Source organism: Mustela nigripes, chromosome 17 (assembly GCF_022355385.1).
Source record: "Mustela nigripes isolate SB6536 chromosome 17, MUSNIG.SB6536, whole genome shotgun sequence".
In the NCBI taxonomy this organism is placed as follows: domain Eukaryota; kingdom Metazoa; phylum Chordata; class Mammalia; order Carnivora; family Mustelidae; genus Mustela; species Mustela nigripes.
The window spans coordinates 33,790,226-33,802,324 of record NC_081573.1 but is presented as its reverse complement, the minus strand read 5'-3'; the positions used below and the strand labels follow the sequence as shown (position 1 = coordinate 33,802,324).

At 58.7% G+C, this 12,099-nt stretch overlaps 1 protein-coding gene across 4 annotated transcripts; it reads left to right on the top strand.

Annotated features, from left to right (window-relative positions):
• The first annotated feature begins 251 nt into the window (after positions 1–251).
• On the top strand, positions 252–10,759 carry ZNF319 (zinc finger protein 319). 4 transcript variants are annotated; one of them, XM_059382277.1, is made up of 3 exons: positions 258–342; positions 1,636–1,755; positions 3,042–10,759. In XM_059382277.1, the coding sequence occupies exon 3, from the start codon at positions 3,294–3,296 to the stop codon at positions 5,076–5,078; it is 1,785 nt and encodes a 594-aa protein (XP_059238260.1). In that variant the 5' UTR covers positions 258–342; positions 1,636–1,755; positions 3,042–3,293; the 3' UTR covers positions 5,079–10,759. The 4 variants fall into 4 exon arrangements, with proteins under 4 accessions (XP_059238262.1, XP_059238260.1, XP_059238261.1 ...); XM_059382278.1 differs by lacking the exons at positions 258–342; positions 1,636–1,755 and adding an exon at positions 750–840 and having other exon boundaries at positions 3,042–3,139; positions 3,293–10,759; XM_059382276.1 differs by lacking the exon at positions 258–342 and adding an exon at positions 753–840.
• The last annotated feature ends 1,340 nt before the right edge of the window (positions 10,760–12,099 follow it).

Sequence of the window (12,099 nt, the reverse complement as noted above, 5' to 3'; positions counted from 1 at the left end):
TCATTTCACAGATCGCTCTGGGCCCTGACCTCTCTGTTCGCTCCTCTGTCAGCAGCCATCCGTGACCAGACTTCCTTGCCGCGGACGGTCGCTGGATCAGCGGTCAGCGCCCTAGACCCAGCGGAGATCACTGCCCTCGAGGCCCAGACGGGATCAGAGGTCCGGGACACCCCTCCTCAAGCCGGTCCAGGGTCCGAGCTTCGGGGGCGCGTCTCCTAAGAGCAAGCTGAGCAGTCAGAGGCGGGTCAGTTCCAGAAGATCGGAGGGTCTAGGAGACCCCTCCTCTCAAGAGCGGGCGTCGGGCCGCGGGTCCGGCGCGCCTCCTCCCCTAAGGCCGAGCAGGTTGGTGGGAAGCGGGGCGCCCTCCCTGGGTCAGCTGAGGCGTGCAGGCCAGGTAACTGGAGAGCCACCCCGCACGCCCCACTGTGCGACCCGGCCCGGCCGCGGGGTCCCCGGCAGGGGGCGGCCTCGCTCCGTGCCGCCCGCTCCTCCTGCAGCCGCCGCCGCCCCGGCTGCCGCTCCTCCCCCGGCCCCGCCTCCCTGGCCCCCGCGCCGCCCGCCTGTCCGCCGGTCTCTGCAAGGCCGTCGGTCCGTCCGCCCGCCCTCCCGGCGCTCCTCCGCCCTGGCCCCGCTATTCCGGCCACGCACGTCGCTTCCTCGGTTCCGGCCGCCGCTAGCCCGTTCCCCGCCCCCAGGCCGGCCGCCGCCGCTACTCGAGGCCGGGGATTGGCAGTGCGCGTAGGCCGCGCCGCCGCCGCTGGAGCCGGAATAAAGGGGCGGCCGAGAGAGCAGCCGGTCGCCACTCGCCCCGCGCCTGACCCCGCGGGCGGCCTGGAGCAGGTGAGCGGCGGGGCGCTCGGGGCTGCGTCTGGGGGTCACTCCCGCGCCCGCCGCACCCCTTCCCCAGCCGGTCCGCCTGCCACCACCACCTTCCCCTCTCCACCTCCGGCCCGACCCGGCGGCCTCCTGAGCTCTGGGGCGGCCCAGGCCAGCCAGGGCGCGTAGCTCCTAACCGGGCCCAACCTGCGGCCCTGGGGCCTTCTTCGGGCCCAATCGCCTGCGGGGCCGGTTCCTCTGGCCCGTAGCGGCCTGGCCATTCCTGGTGAGGGCTGACAGGAGGCAGCCCAGCTGGGCCGGCTGGCATTGCCGGCGGGGAGGTGATCGCCTTTCATTCGGTTTCCCAGGGAGGAGGAAGGGCTGGCGTGGGGCGCAGGTGGGGGCCTCCCTTTGCTTCCCTCATCCTAGTCTCTCCTCTTTGCGGCACGATCAGAAAGGCCTCCGGGCTGCACCCCTGGAAAGGACAGGGGTGGGCAGCTGCACTGGGGGCCGGGATCCGGAACCCTGGTTCTGGCAGCCATTCATGTGGGAGGGGGAAAAAACATCATCTGGGTTGGCACATCCGGACCTAGACTGAGCTCAGGGTAGCCCCTCTTCCCTCTTTCCTGGGGAGGCTTCCTACCTTCTTGCTCATGCAACCTGCTGCGTCCACCCTGAGTGGGGCTCCTTTCCTTCTTTCCTTCCTGGAAGATGCTGTGGGTGACAGTTTTTGGTCTGACTCTTGGGTTTCTTGGGCAGAACAGTTAGAGGCAGGGCTGGCCTGTGAAGGCATCCCCCTTTTCCTCTTTTTTCCTTCAGGAGAAAACTTAGAAACTTTTCGATGTTTGAGGCAGAGAAGCTGGAAACCTGAAAGTCGGTTGCATGTAATTCTAAAAGTTCCTCCCTCTCGCTGTCATTACCTTCTGCTGCCACAAAGTGGTGAGTTAGAGATTTGCCTGGGATGGGTGGTCTTTACCTTCCATTGATTACCCAAAATGTTAGAGACTTGGAGCCAGGGAAGGCAGTCGTCTCTGGAAAGGTTGTTTTTTTCCAGGTTGTCCTGGGAAGAGGAGAAATGCTCTGTGTTTAGCATGCTTCTTTCCACATTGCCAAGGGAAACTTCTGATTGATTGCCTACTTTTTCCTGCAGGCCTGGCAACTGTGATTTGGAGGATTTAGGAGTTTGGGGTGCTCTGGGAGCTAACTAGAGCAGGGATGTTCTGCTGTGGAGACCTCCAGGCTGGGTGGGTCTATGGACCAATCATTGTTACATTGGCTCAGGTCTCCGCAAGGCCATCCTAACAGTTGTTGGACAAAGAATAGGCACGTGGTCAGTGGTCAGGATGGAGGGCCTGGGGGATAGTTGAGAGGGATGTGGGTCAGCCCCTCACAAAATAAGTTTTTTTTTAATTTATTTTTTAAAGTTTTTTATCTATTTGACACAGAGAGAGAGAGAGAGAGAGAGAGAGAGAGAGAGACAGTGAGAGGGAATGCAAGCAGGGAGAGGGGGAGAGGGAAAAAGCAGGCCTCCTGCTGAACAGGGAGCCCGATGTGGGGCTCTATCCCAGGACCACGACCTGAGCCACCTGGGCACCCCACAAAATAAGTTTTTTGAGATGGTCCTCAGTTTCTCTAGTTGTTTTAGATATTGGCTGCCTGAGGCCATTTGCCATTGGGGCTTCGGGTCTAGAAGGCCTGGTTCTCCGTCCCAGCTGGCTATTACCCTGAGCAGGGAAGTCCTGGGTTATGATTCAGGGCAGCCAGGGGAAAGGAGTTGGAAGGCCTCAGGGTGTCCTCCACCAGTGCCTCTCTGCTTTTATCTAATAACATATTGGGCTTCCAAGTAAGAATTTTATTTGCAAAAAAAATTAAGTTGCTGAAATTGGTTTGGACGTCATGGCCCTCCCTCTTCCTTTGGAGCATGAGCAGAATTTATGACTTCTTGGTATTAGGGGCAGATCATCCCAGACCCTTATCTGTGAGACAGCTGACTAAAGAGGGCTGGCTGGAGGCTGGGGAGGCAGGAAGAGCTCTTTGCTGGAGGGGCTGAGCCCTCAGCAAACTTCTTTGGTCCTGTGTGAAGAGAGTGGGTCTTCCAGCCCCAAACTCTGCCCTCTTCCCTGATGTGTCCACAGTGTTGGCAAGTGCGGGCAGAATGGGGAGAGGGGTCCAGGGACCAGCTGTGTATCTCTCCATGAAGCTCACGGTTTTTCTCTTCCCTCCAGAACCAGTCATCAGGGAAGGCAGAGCCCCTCCAGCCTCGAGGGCACCCTGCTTCGGAGAGCCACGCTAGCCTGTAGGCAGAGCCTTGTGGTCCGCCTAGGTATTAACCTTGGGCTGTCTGACCAGTCCCTCTTCTGTGCCTTGTCTGAGGTTTTGGTCCATACCTGATCCTGGGCAGCTTCTCCCTGGGCTGGATCGCCTTAAGCGGGAAACTGAAGCCATTACTCTCCAAACCCTGTTTCATCTTCCCAAGCATGTCGGAGAGCTGGCAGCAGCCCCCGCAGACGCAGCCGCAGCAGCCGCAGCCACCACAGCCTCAGCACCACGCAGAGCCCCCACCGGCCCTGGCTGAGCACACCCTGCCCCCGGGCTCGGCTGAGAACCCCCTGGGCTGTGCGGTCTACGGCATCCTCCTGCAGCCAGATCCGGGCCTCCAGCCCCCGCAGCACGCGCCCCTGCAGGCGGCCAGCGAGCCGGGCCCCAAGTGCGGCGTGTGTGGCCACGACCTGGCGCACCTGTCCAGCCCGCACGAGCACCAGTGTCTGGCGGGCCACGATCGCTCCTTCCAGTGCACGCAGTGTCTCAAGATCTTCCACCAGGCCACGGACCTGCTGGAACACCAGTGTGTGCAGGCCGAACAGAAGCCTTTCGTCTGCGGTGTCTGCAAGATGGGATTCTCACTGCTCACGTCACTGGCGCAGCACCACAGCGCGCACAGCGGCACGAGCGGCCTGGTGAAGTGTTCTATCTGCGAGAAGACCTACAAGCCGGCGGAGGCGGCAGAACCCGCGGCCGCCGCCGCCGCCGCCGCCACCCCCCTACCCCCAGCCCCCGCGCCGCCGCCGCCACCGCCGCCGCCCGCCGTGGCCCCTGGAGAGCAGGCGGACAAGCCCTACAGCTGCCCCATCTGCCAGAAGCCCTTCAAGCACCTGTCAGAGCTGTCGCGGCACGAGCGCATCCACACAGGCGAGAAGCCGTACAAGTGCACGCTGTGTGACAAGAGCTTCAGCCAGTCGTCGCACCTGGTACACCACAAGCGCACGCACAGCTCAGAGCGGCCGTACAAGTGCGCCGTGTGCGAGAAGACCTTCAAGCACCGCTCGCATCTGGTGCGCCACATGTACGCGCACTCGGGCGAGCACCACTTGTTCCGCTGCAACGTGTGTGAGCTGCACTTTAAGGAGTCCTCGGAGCTGCTGCAGCACCCGTGCACGCCGAGCGGGGAGCGGCCGTTCCGCTGCGGCGAGTGCCAGAAGGCCTTCAAGCGGCCGTCGGACCTACGGCAGCACGAGCGCACGCACAGCGCAGAGCGGCCCTTCAAGTGTGACCTGTGCCCCATGGGCTTCAAGCAGCAGTACGCGCTCATGCGCCACCGGCGCACGCACAAGGCCGAGGAGCCGTTCAAGTGTGGCCTGTGCGAGAAGGGCTTTGGGCAGCCCAGCCACCTGCTCTACCACCAGCATGTGCACACCCTTGAGACCCTCTTCAAGTGCCCCGTGTGCCAGAAGGGCTTCGACCAGTCGGCCGAGCTGCTGCGGCACAAGTGCCTGCCGGGCGCGGCCGAGCGGCCCTTTAAGTGCCCCGTGTGTAGCAAGGCCTACAAGCGCGCGTCCGCCCTGCAGAAGCACCAGCTGGCGCACTGCTCGGCTGCCGAGAAGCCGCTGCGCTGCACCCTGTGCGAGCGCCGCTTCTTCTCGTCCTCTGAGTTCGTGCAGCACCGCTGCGACCCGGCCCGCGAGAAGCCGCTCAAGTGCCCGGACTGCGAGAAGCGCTTCAAGTACGCGTCCGACCTGCAGCGGCACCGGCGGGTGCACACGGGTGAGAAGCCCTACAAGTGCCCCAACTGTGACAAGGCCTTCAAGCAGCGCGAGCATCTCAACAAGCACCAGGGGGTGCACGCCCGCGAGCAGCAGTTCAAGTGCGTGTGGTGTGGCGAGCGTTTCCTGGACGTGGCCCTGCTGCAGGAGCACAGCGCCCAGCACAGTGCTGCCGCAGCGGCTGCGGAGGGCGCCTACCAGGTGGCTGCCTGCCTGCCCTGAGTGCCGCCCAAATGCGCGCCTCCGAGCGCCCCCAACGGCCCCTGCCCCGCACTCTACCCGCGGTGCCCTCCGCAGGAGGGTATGGGCAGAGGCTGGGTGGGGGTGCCTAGCACTCCTGTTACCGGCCTGGAGGTAGGGTGTGGGGAGCCAGATTGCTGTGGCTGGCCCTGATCCCACAAACCTCTTTCCCATTACAGGATTCCCTTACTTGAGAGCCATCAGCCTCCCTTATCTCTGGGGGCCAAGAACCAGGCTGGAAGTCAAGTGGACTGTCTCAATCCACCCCAGGGAGGGATTGGTGCCAGCCCCACCTCCCCAAACTTTTCAGCCTAATTAGAAACCAGATGGGGTAGGAAAGAGGATGGTCGAGGTCAGGCGTGGGAGAAGGGCTAGATCCTGTTTGTGGGCTGGATGTAGGGCAGCTGTCCTCCAAGTCCTGTTTGAGGGAGCAGGCGGCTTTGTGATATAGTCCTGGGGACCAGGAAGGGCAGACGGTGAGCCTGAGCCGCAGGCCTCTTCGTCTGCTCCAGCTAGGGACCGGTGTGGCCTCCCAGGGGAGGGCTGCACATCTGTGAGTGGGGTGGGCCTGGAGAGAATCAGCCCCTCCAGAAGAAAGGAGGCAGAGAAGTTGTCCCGTGACACACTCAGCCAGGGACAGTGCTGTCCACAGGGAGAGGAGGAAAGGCAGCTTTCGTACTGAGGGCTGCTCCTGCTATACAGAAAACGCCCCTCCTACCTTTGCAGCATGGTACCAAGCTCTGGGGAGTTTGTTCTTGGCCTGACAGAACTACTGATGTGGAAGAAGGGGACTGTTAGACCACCTTGGTGCCTGGGAGGAAGCAGGGCCAAGTCCATGATCTTACCAGTGGACGGAAACAAGTGCCCTCCCCCTTGAATGTGTGAACCAAAGTGTCAAGGGCGGCCCCAAACAGCTTGCCCCAGCTCTGCTTCTGGGCTAAGACCAGGCCTGGGCACCCAGGGTGGGGGAAGTGCTCTCCTAGTGACTCCACAGTGCTCTCCTAGCCCCTGGGAATCCTCACCATCAGTCTGGCTCCTGGCCTGGACCCCGGGGGTCTTTCGCTGCCAAGCCAAGATGCCCTGGACATTATCCTCTGACTTCCAAGGCCAGAGATTCTCTCTGGGGTCCTCCGGAGGTCCCTGTAGGTCTCTGCCTGCCCATGAGGGCTCATGGAGTTAGGGGTGCCCAGAGTAATAGGGAGCAGGCCAAGGAAGGGGTTGTTAAGGGAGCCAGTAGGTGCCTGGAGTTGACTGAGATTGCTGGCCGGCGGGGGTGGGGGCCCTCGGGAAGCCCAAAGGACCTTTATTATCAAAATGATTCTTCTGAACCCAGCTGTGCCCCTGCCCCGCCCTCTTCCAGCCCTCCCTGGGCGTGGGTCTTGAAGACTTTAATCAGTGCTCACACCAAGGGCCCAGAGGAGCAGGGAGGCCCGCCTTGTCTCGTTCTCACCTTGAGAAGGCTGAACAGCCCACATCCGCCTCCTCTCTGGGACTGGGCTCCCTTCCTGTGCCTGCAGAGAGGGGCTGGTCCTTCCCCTCGGTGCTGGCTCTCAGTCACAATGCCTCAAAAGACATGGAACCCAGGCCGACAACAGGCCCAACTGCTAATTTTTCCCTTTCCTTTTGCTTTCTAAAAGCAGTTGTTATACTGTTCATAACATTGTATAGTTTAATTTCATGTCATTTTGGATCTTCTATAAAAATGTGAAAATTTGGATTTTTAAAAAGAATGACTCCATTTTAGATAGCCCCTTTTGATGTTAATATATAGTGAGTCCAATGTATGCTTTAGAAGTAAAGACATTGACCGTCACAGACCAAAGCACTGCTCATTCTGGTCATTCTTCCCCTGGGGAGTGATGGGGCATGGAGAGAGAGACAGAGGGGTACAGGAGCGGGCGGCCTCCCGCCCTGCTGGAGGTCTAACTGCACCCCGGTGGAGGGAGCCAGGCTGGGAGGGATGGGCAGCTTGTGGATGGGGAGAAGCCGGGAGCCTGGCATGGCAAAGCCTGAATGGTGGCTCTGCCCCTGCGGGAAACCAGGGCTTGCTCAGTGCAGTGGTGGCCCCAGCCAGGAGCCCTGACCCAGAGGACTTCCTGCTCTTGCCCCACTCTCCCGTGGCCATCCATCTGCATGTCCAGCTAGCCGCCTCCCTTCTCCACCTTCCAACCCGCCTTTTTTCCGTCCCCTGCCCAGACCCCCAGTGGGCCAGCTGTGACTCAGGCTCCTTCCATTTCTCAAAGGCAGGGGTAGAGATGGCGGGAGAAACAGCCTACCCAGGCCAGGGGAGGGTGGTCAGCCCCTTACTCTGGAGGTGAGGGTAGGATAGAAAGTCAAGAGGATGAGGAGCTGCCCATGCCACGGGGGGCTTCAAAACTGGGTGCAGAAGGCTAGTGGAAAGGCCAAGGCAGTCCCTAGAGGTGACACACCCCACACTCCTCTACTCCCTCTGTGTGTGCCCATGCTTGGGAGGACCTCCCTTGAGGAGCCATGCGATCCCTTCCTGCAGGTGTCCACTTGTCAGCCGGAGGACACCCAGCGCCCCTTGTGCCCAGCCAGGCTTCCATCCTGCCTTCCTTGCTAGCCGTGTGACCTTAGACAAAACCCACCTACCTTGAAGAGACTTCTGGAAAGCACCAGCATGTGCTTTATAGCTTCAGGTTGCCCTTCCTGAATGGACGATGGTCTTCTTTGTGTGCCTGGGGCAGGAGGAGCCCTGGTGGGGCGGGGCTGAGCTCACCAGGAGCCAACAGTGACTTTCTCCTGCTCTGTCTCCATCCTCTCTTCAAAGCTCCCACGTGGCCCTCAGCCCTGCTCTCCAGTCTGCGCCCAAACCAGGGCAGTGAATGGGGCCTGGGAGCCCGGGTGATCAGGTTCAAGTCCTAGCCTTTTGATAGAAAGCGACCCCAGGCACCTGTTATCTGCCCCTCTTGGGGCCTCAGTTCCCCATCTGAAGCAGAGGTCTTCACCCTGATCTCTGAGGGTCCTTAGAGACCTGACACTCTGATTCTGGGAAGGTGACAGGATGAACCTGTGTCTCCTTTCCTCTCCCTCCCTCTCCTGGCCTCGAGCCTTACGTCTTCCTGTCTCAGCCTGGCTTCAGCTGTAAGCCGCAGGAGTGGTGCGGACCGGCTTAAGCAGGTGTCCGCTGCAGCTGATCACCGCCCACCCACAGGCCCAGGAGCCCCCACAATGTCCTGCGTCCCACGGTGGATGTGAGTCTCCCTCTTGTAGAGCCGAGCATTTTCATGAGGGGACTTCAGACACTGTGATGCAGGGTGTAAACTAATACCACCTCCTTTGGTCTCTGGGCATCATGCACTTTGCCCTGACCACTGATAGCATAGGGAAAAGGTGGGACCCTGGGGTGAGCTTTGACATCAGGATGACCGCCGATGGGGCGGAGCAAGAGGGAGAGGTGGACAGAGACCTCCCACTTGGGAGTTTGCAACTCTAGGGTGAGGGCACAGTGAAATGGCTTATGTGGAGGGTAGGGCATAGCGTGGCCACTCAGGAGAGCAGAACAGTTGGAAGTCAGAGGCCAGAGGGGCTGCCCTAACTCTTCCCTCCAATGTCGGGGCTCTCCTAACCCCTAGCCTGACACCCCATTCATAACTCCTATCCCTCCACCTGCTGGTCAGAGCCTCCTACCATCTCCAGGAGATGGGCTGGGCAGACCTGAGTAGTCCCTTCTGGCTGACCAAAGCCACACATTGGTGATGAAGGAGGCCTGGAATTGTGGGGGCTGGCCTGGTAGGGAACAGACAGGGGATGGGTCAGCCCTGGGCTCTGAACCTCCCAGGCCTGGGGCTCTGGTTCCAACCCACTCTTTGCAGCCCAGGAAGCCAGGTACAATGGCTGGCCCTGGTGCTGGGGCCCAGTGCTGGCTCCGGGTCCAACCAGGGGCTAGGAAAGCTCCTCACCAGCTGGCAGAGGGGGTGGCCAGCCCTCTGGTGGGCCCTCGACTCCCTGAGGGGTTAAAGCCACCAGACTCTATCTCCCCATCTGCGCAGAGGCCTCCTCAGACGCCTTTGTGAAGTTTTCTGTGCGTCTCCAGTCCTCCATCCTGACCTCCCACCTTCCTGCCTCATTTCCCTCCTCCAGAGCAGGCCTCAGACAGGCCCATGGGCTGTTCCAGTCTTGGACGTTGGCCCGGGGCCTCCTAGGCTGTGCCTGGCTGGGCTGTGATAAGTCCACATCCCATCCTCAAAGGTGGAGGGGGGGGTGTTTCTTTGTTCCTTGAAGGTCATGCCTCCAGGAAAAGCCATGGCCCTATTGATTGTCACAAATCTACAAAGATTCTAGGCCTGGGATGCCCAGTTCTCCTCGGGGTCCTGAGAAGGAGGTCAACAGGAGGAGTGGGAATAGGGGGCGCCCGCGGGGTCTCCCTCTTCCCTGTGTGTGCCTCCTCAACCTAGGTCTGCATTCCTGCCTTTTTCATCCCTGAGCTGCTGCTGCAGGGGCACACAGCTAAGACTTCAGAGGAGAGAGGTTTGAGGATTTCATGTATCAAAAGGTAGGGTCAGAAGTGTCAAAGCTTCAGATTTTTAGCACAAAAGATTAAGCGTGAGCCCTCCCTGACCCTCCCCTCACCCCTGATCCATCCCCATTGCCAGCCCCAGGCCCTGGGTGAGGATGTGTTTTGTGTGTTACTTTGTCATGAACACAACTATTACTTTGTAGTAGTTGTTTCATTTAGCCCAGATCTGTGCGTGGTTCCTAGGTGGCCCCAGGCCCCATTCTTGAGCCTCCCTGTTCACTCAGAGAGATAAAAGAAGCCTCCAAGTGCAGTATTTCCTTAGAGCCAACTGTGGGCCAGAGGCTAGGAGTTGTTCTATTGTATCGGGGAAGACTGGCCGCGAGAAGGGAGCACTTGAGAGAGGCCTGCCTTCCGAGAAATGGTGGGACTTGGGTAGGAAGAGATGGGGAAGGATTTCCGGTGGGAGGAAGGTTTTGAACAAAGGTGAGGAGGCAGGCAAGAGTCTGGGTGTTCAGAACAGCAAGGAGGCTGGTGGAGAGTTTGGTGTAGGGTAATGCATTGAGCCCCAGGGCCAGGGACGTGGATTGGAGGCCTGGCCAGGAAAACCTGTGGGTGAGGCTGTGGAGGCTAGACTGTCCCCAAGGTAGTGGCCATAAGAAGTCTTTCTAAGGTGATCTATTTATGATGAGTAAGGAGTCCCCTGAGGTTGAAGGGACTTCAAGGCCAGGAGACAGTGACCCAGACTAGGTGGGAGTGGGGCTTCTTCCCATCTCTTGGCCTCTGGGTGGGATTATCAGATGTCCCTGCCTCCAGGAAGCCCCCTTGGGTTTTCCCCCCACTCTTGGCTTGTATTTCTCTCATAGCTAGAAGGCAGTGGAATGTGGTGGCTGCAAGCTCAAGGGTCAGGTAGGCAGGCTTTGGTTCCCAGCTCTGCCAATCACCAGCAGTGTGACCTCGGGCCAGGCACTTAACCTCCCTGAGTCCATTTCATCACCCATAAACTGGGTCTAAAATTACCCACCTCATGGTGTCTGCAAAGTGTTTAATACATTGTCTTGCAGTTAAAAAATAGAAAGTGTTAGGGTGCCTGGCTGCCTCAGCCAGAAGAGCATGTGACTCTTGATCTTGGTTGGGGTCCTGAGTTCGAGCCCTGTGTTGGGCATAGAGATTAATTAAAAATAAATAAATTAATTTTAAAAAGTATATCCTGAGTCAGGCTTGTTAATGCTCAACTACTCTGCATTTCCTTTATTCTTGGGCACTCATTTTTAGGTCTGTGGAATCAGGATTAAGTGTACAATTGGTGAGCAAGAACCTAATTCCATTGTTGGTGTGGGTTACCATTTATGGTGTCTTGGACCTGAGGAACATGGTCTAGGTGTGCCCACATTCTCACCTTCTGCTTTCCAGTTCAAATCAACTGGGCCTGCCTTCCTCCTCCTGGACTGGAAACATCTCCCAGGCAGGGATGGCATCTGGTCTGTGTCCTTCCTGCACCCAGCATGGGTCCGGGTAAGTCTCAAATGTCTGCAGGGCCAAACTCCCAGAGGGCCTTGCCCATTCATTTAGCATCAAGGAGGCAGGGCCAGGAAAAACCCCGCAGGCACCTGCTTCCATCTGGTACACTGAGGCATGCTCTCCGGCTGTCCCCAGTCCCACAAAGGCCAGGACTCTGGCATCCCTCCTGTGATGGGGGTCTTGGGCAAATCTATTTCTTCTCTGAGCTGTCATGTTGGAGGAGGCACTCAGGTTTGCAGAATGGGGCTCTGACATCCCCAAGAGGTTCTGCCAGGGGCTTCCCAAGGTTCAGGCCGGGGAGACGCCTCGCTGGGCTTGGAGGGAAGAGTTTCTTTCCTCATGAAATGGCAGGAGGAGGATGAGTACCTTCTCCAAAGGCCCCCAGGGAGGAAGGGGCTCTGTTGTTTACCACTCCCCGTGCTCCAGCTCCTCCCCACGCTCCCACTCTGTTGTCAGCAAATCCCGCACTTGAGAACAGAGGGACAGATGCCATGGTCCCTCACCTCAGTATGAGGAGAGTAACCATCACCTCCATCCTGAAAAGAAATTAAAATCAGCCTAGAGTCTGTAGGGCAGGCTCTGTCCACGTTATCAGACAATAATGACCCAGCTCATTTCCTTGTTTCTTACCCAAGTTGAACAAAAGACCGCCCATTCTGGGAAATGATTTATTCCACGATATCGAGCGCAGACTGTATGGAACACTGGGTCAAGTGTTGGGACTTGCTTTGAGTCCTGAGTTCTGGATGTGGCTGAAGGGAACTCCTTCCTGATCTGGGCCTCAGTTTTCCTATTTGGGGTACAGGATAGCATTCCTTCTGGTCAATTTTTAGAGTAGTTGTGCGGGATGAGGCGTGGAGGAGAGAATGAGTCACATGGCAATGTGTTCTGACCAGTGTAACATAGGGTCCAGAAATAAGAGGCTGGTATTATTCTTTAAATTCCTTCCACCTGAGACCCGGCTTGCATGTAGTAGGTGCTCAGTAATTTTTAGTGGAAGAAGAT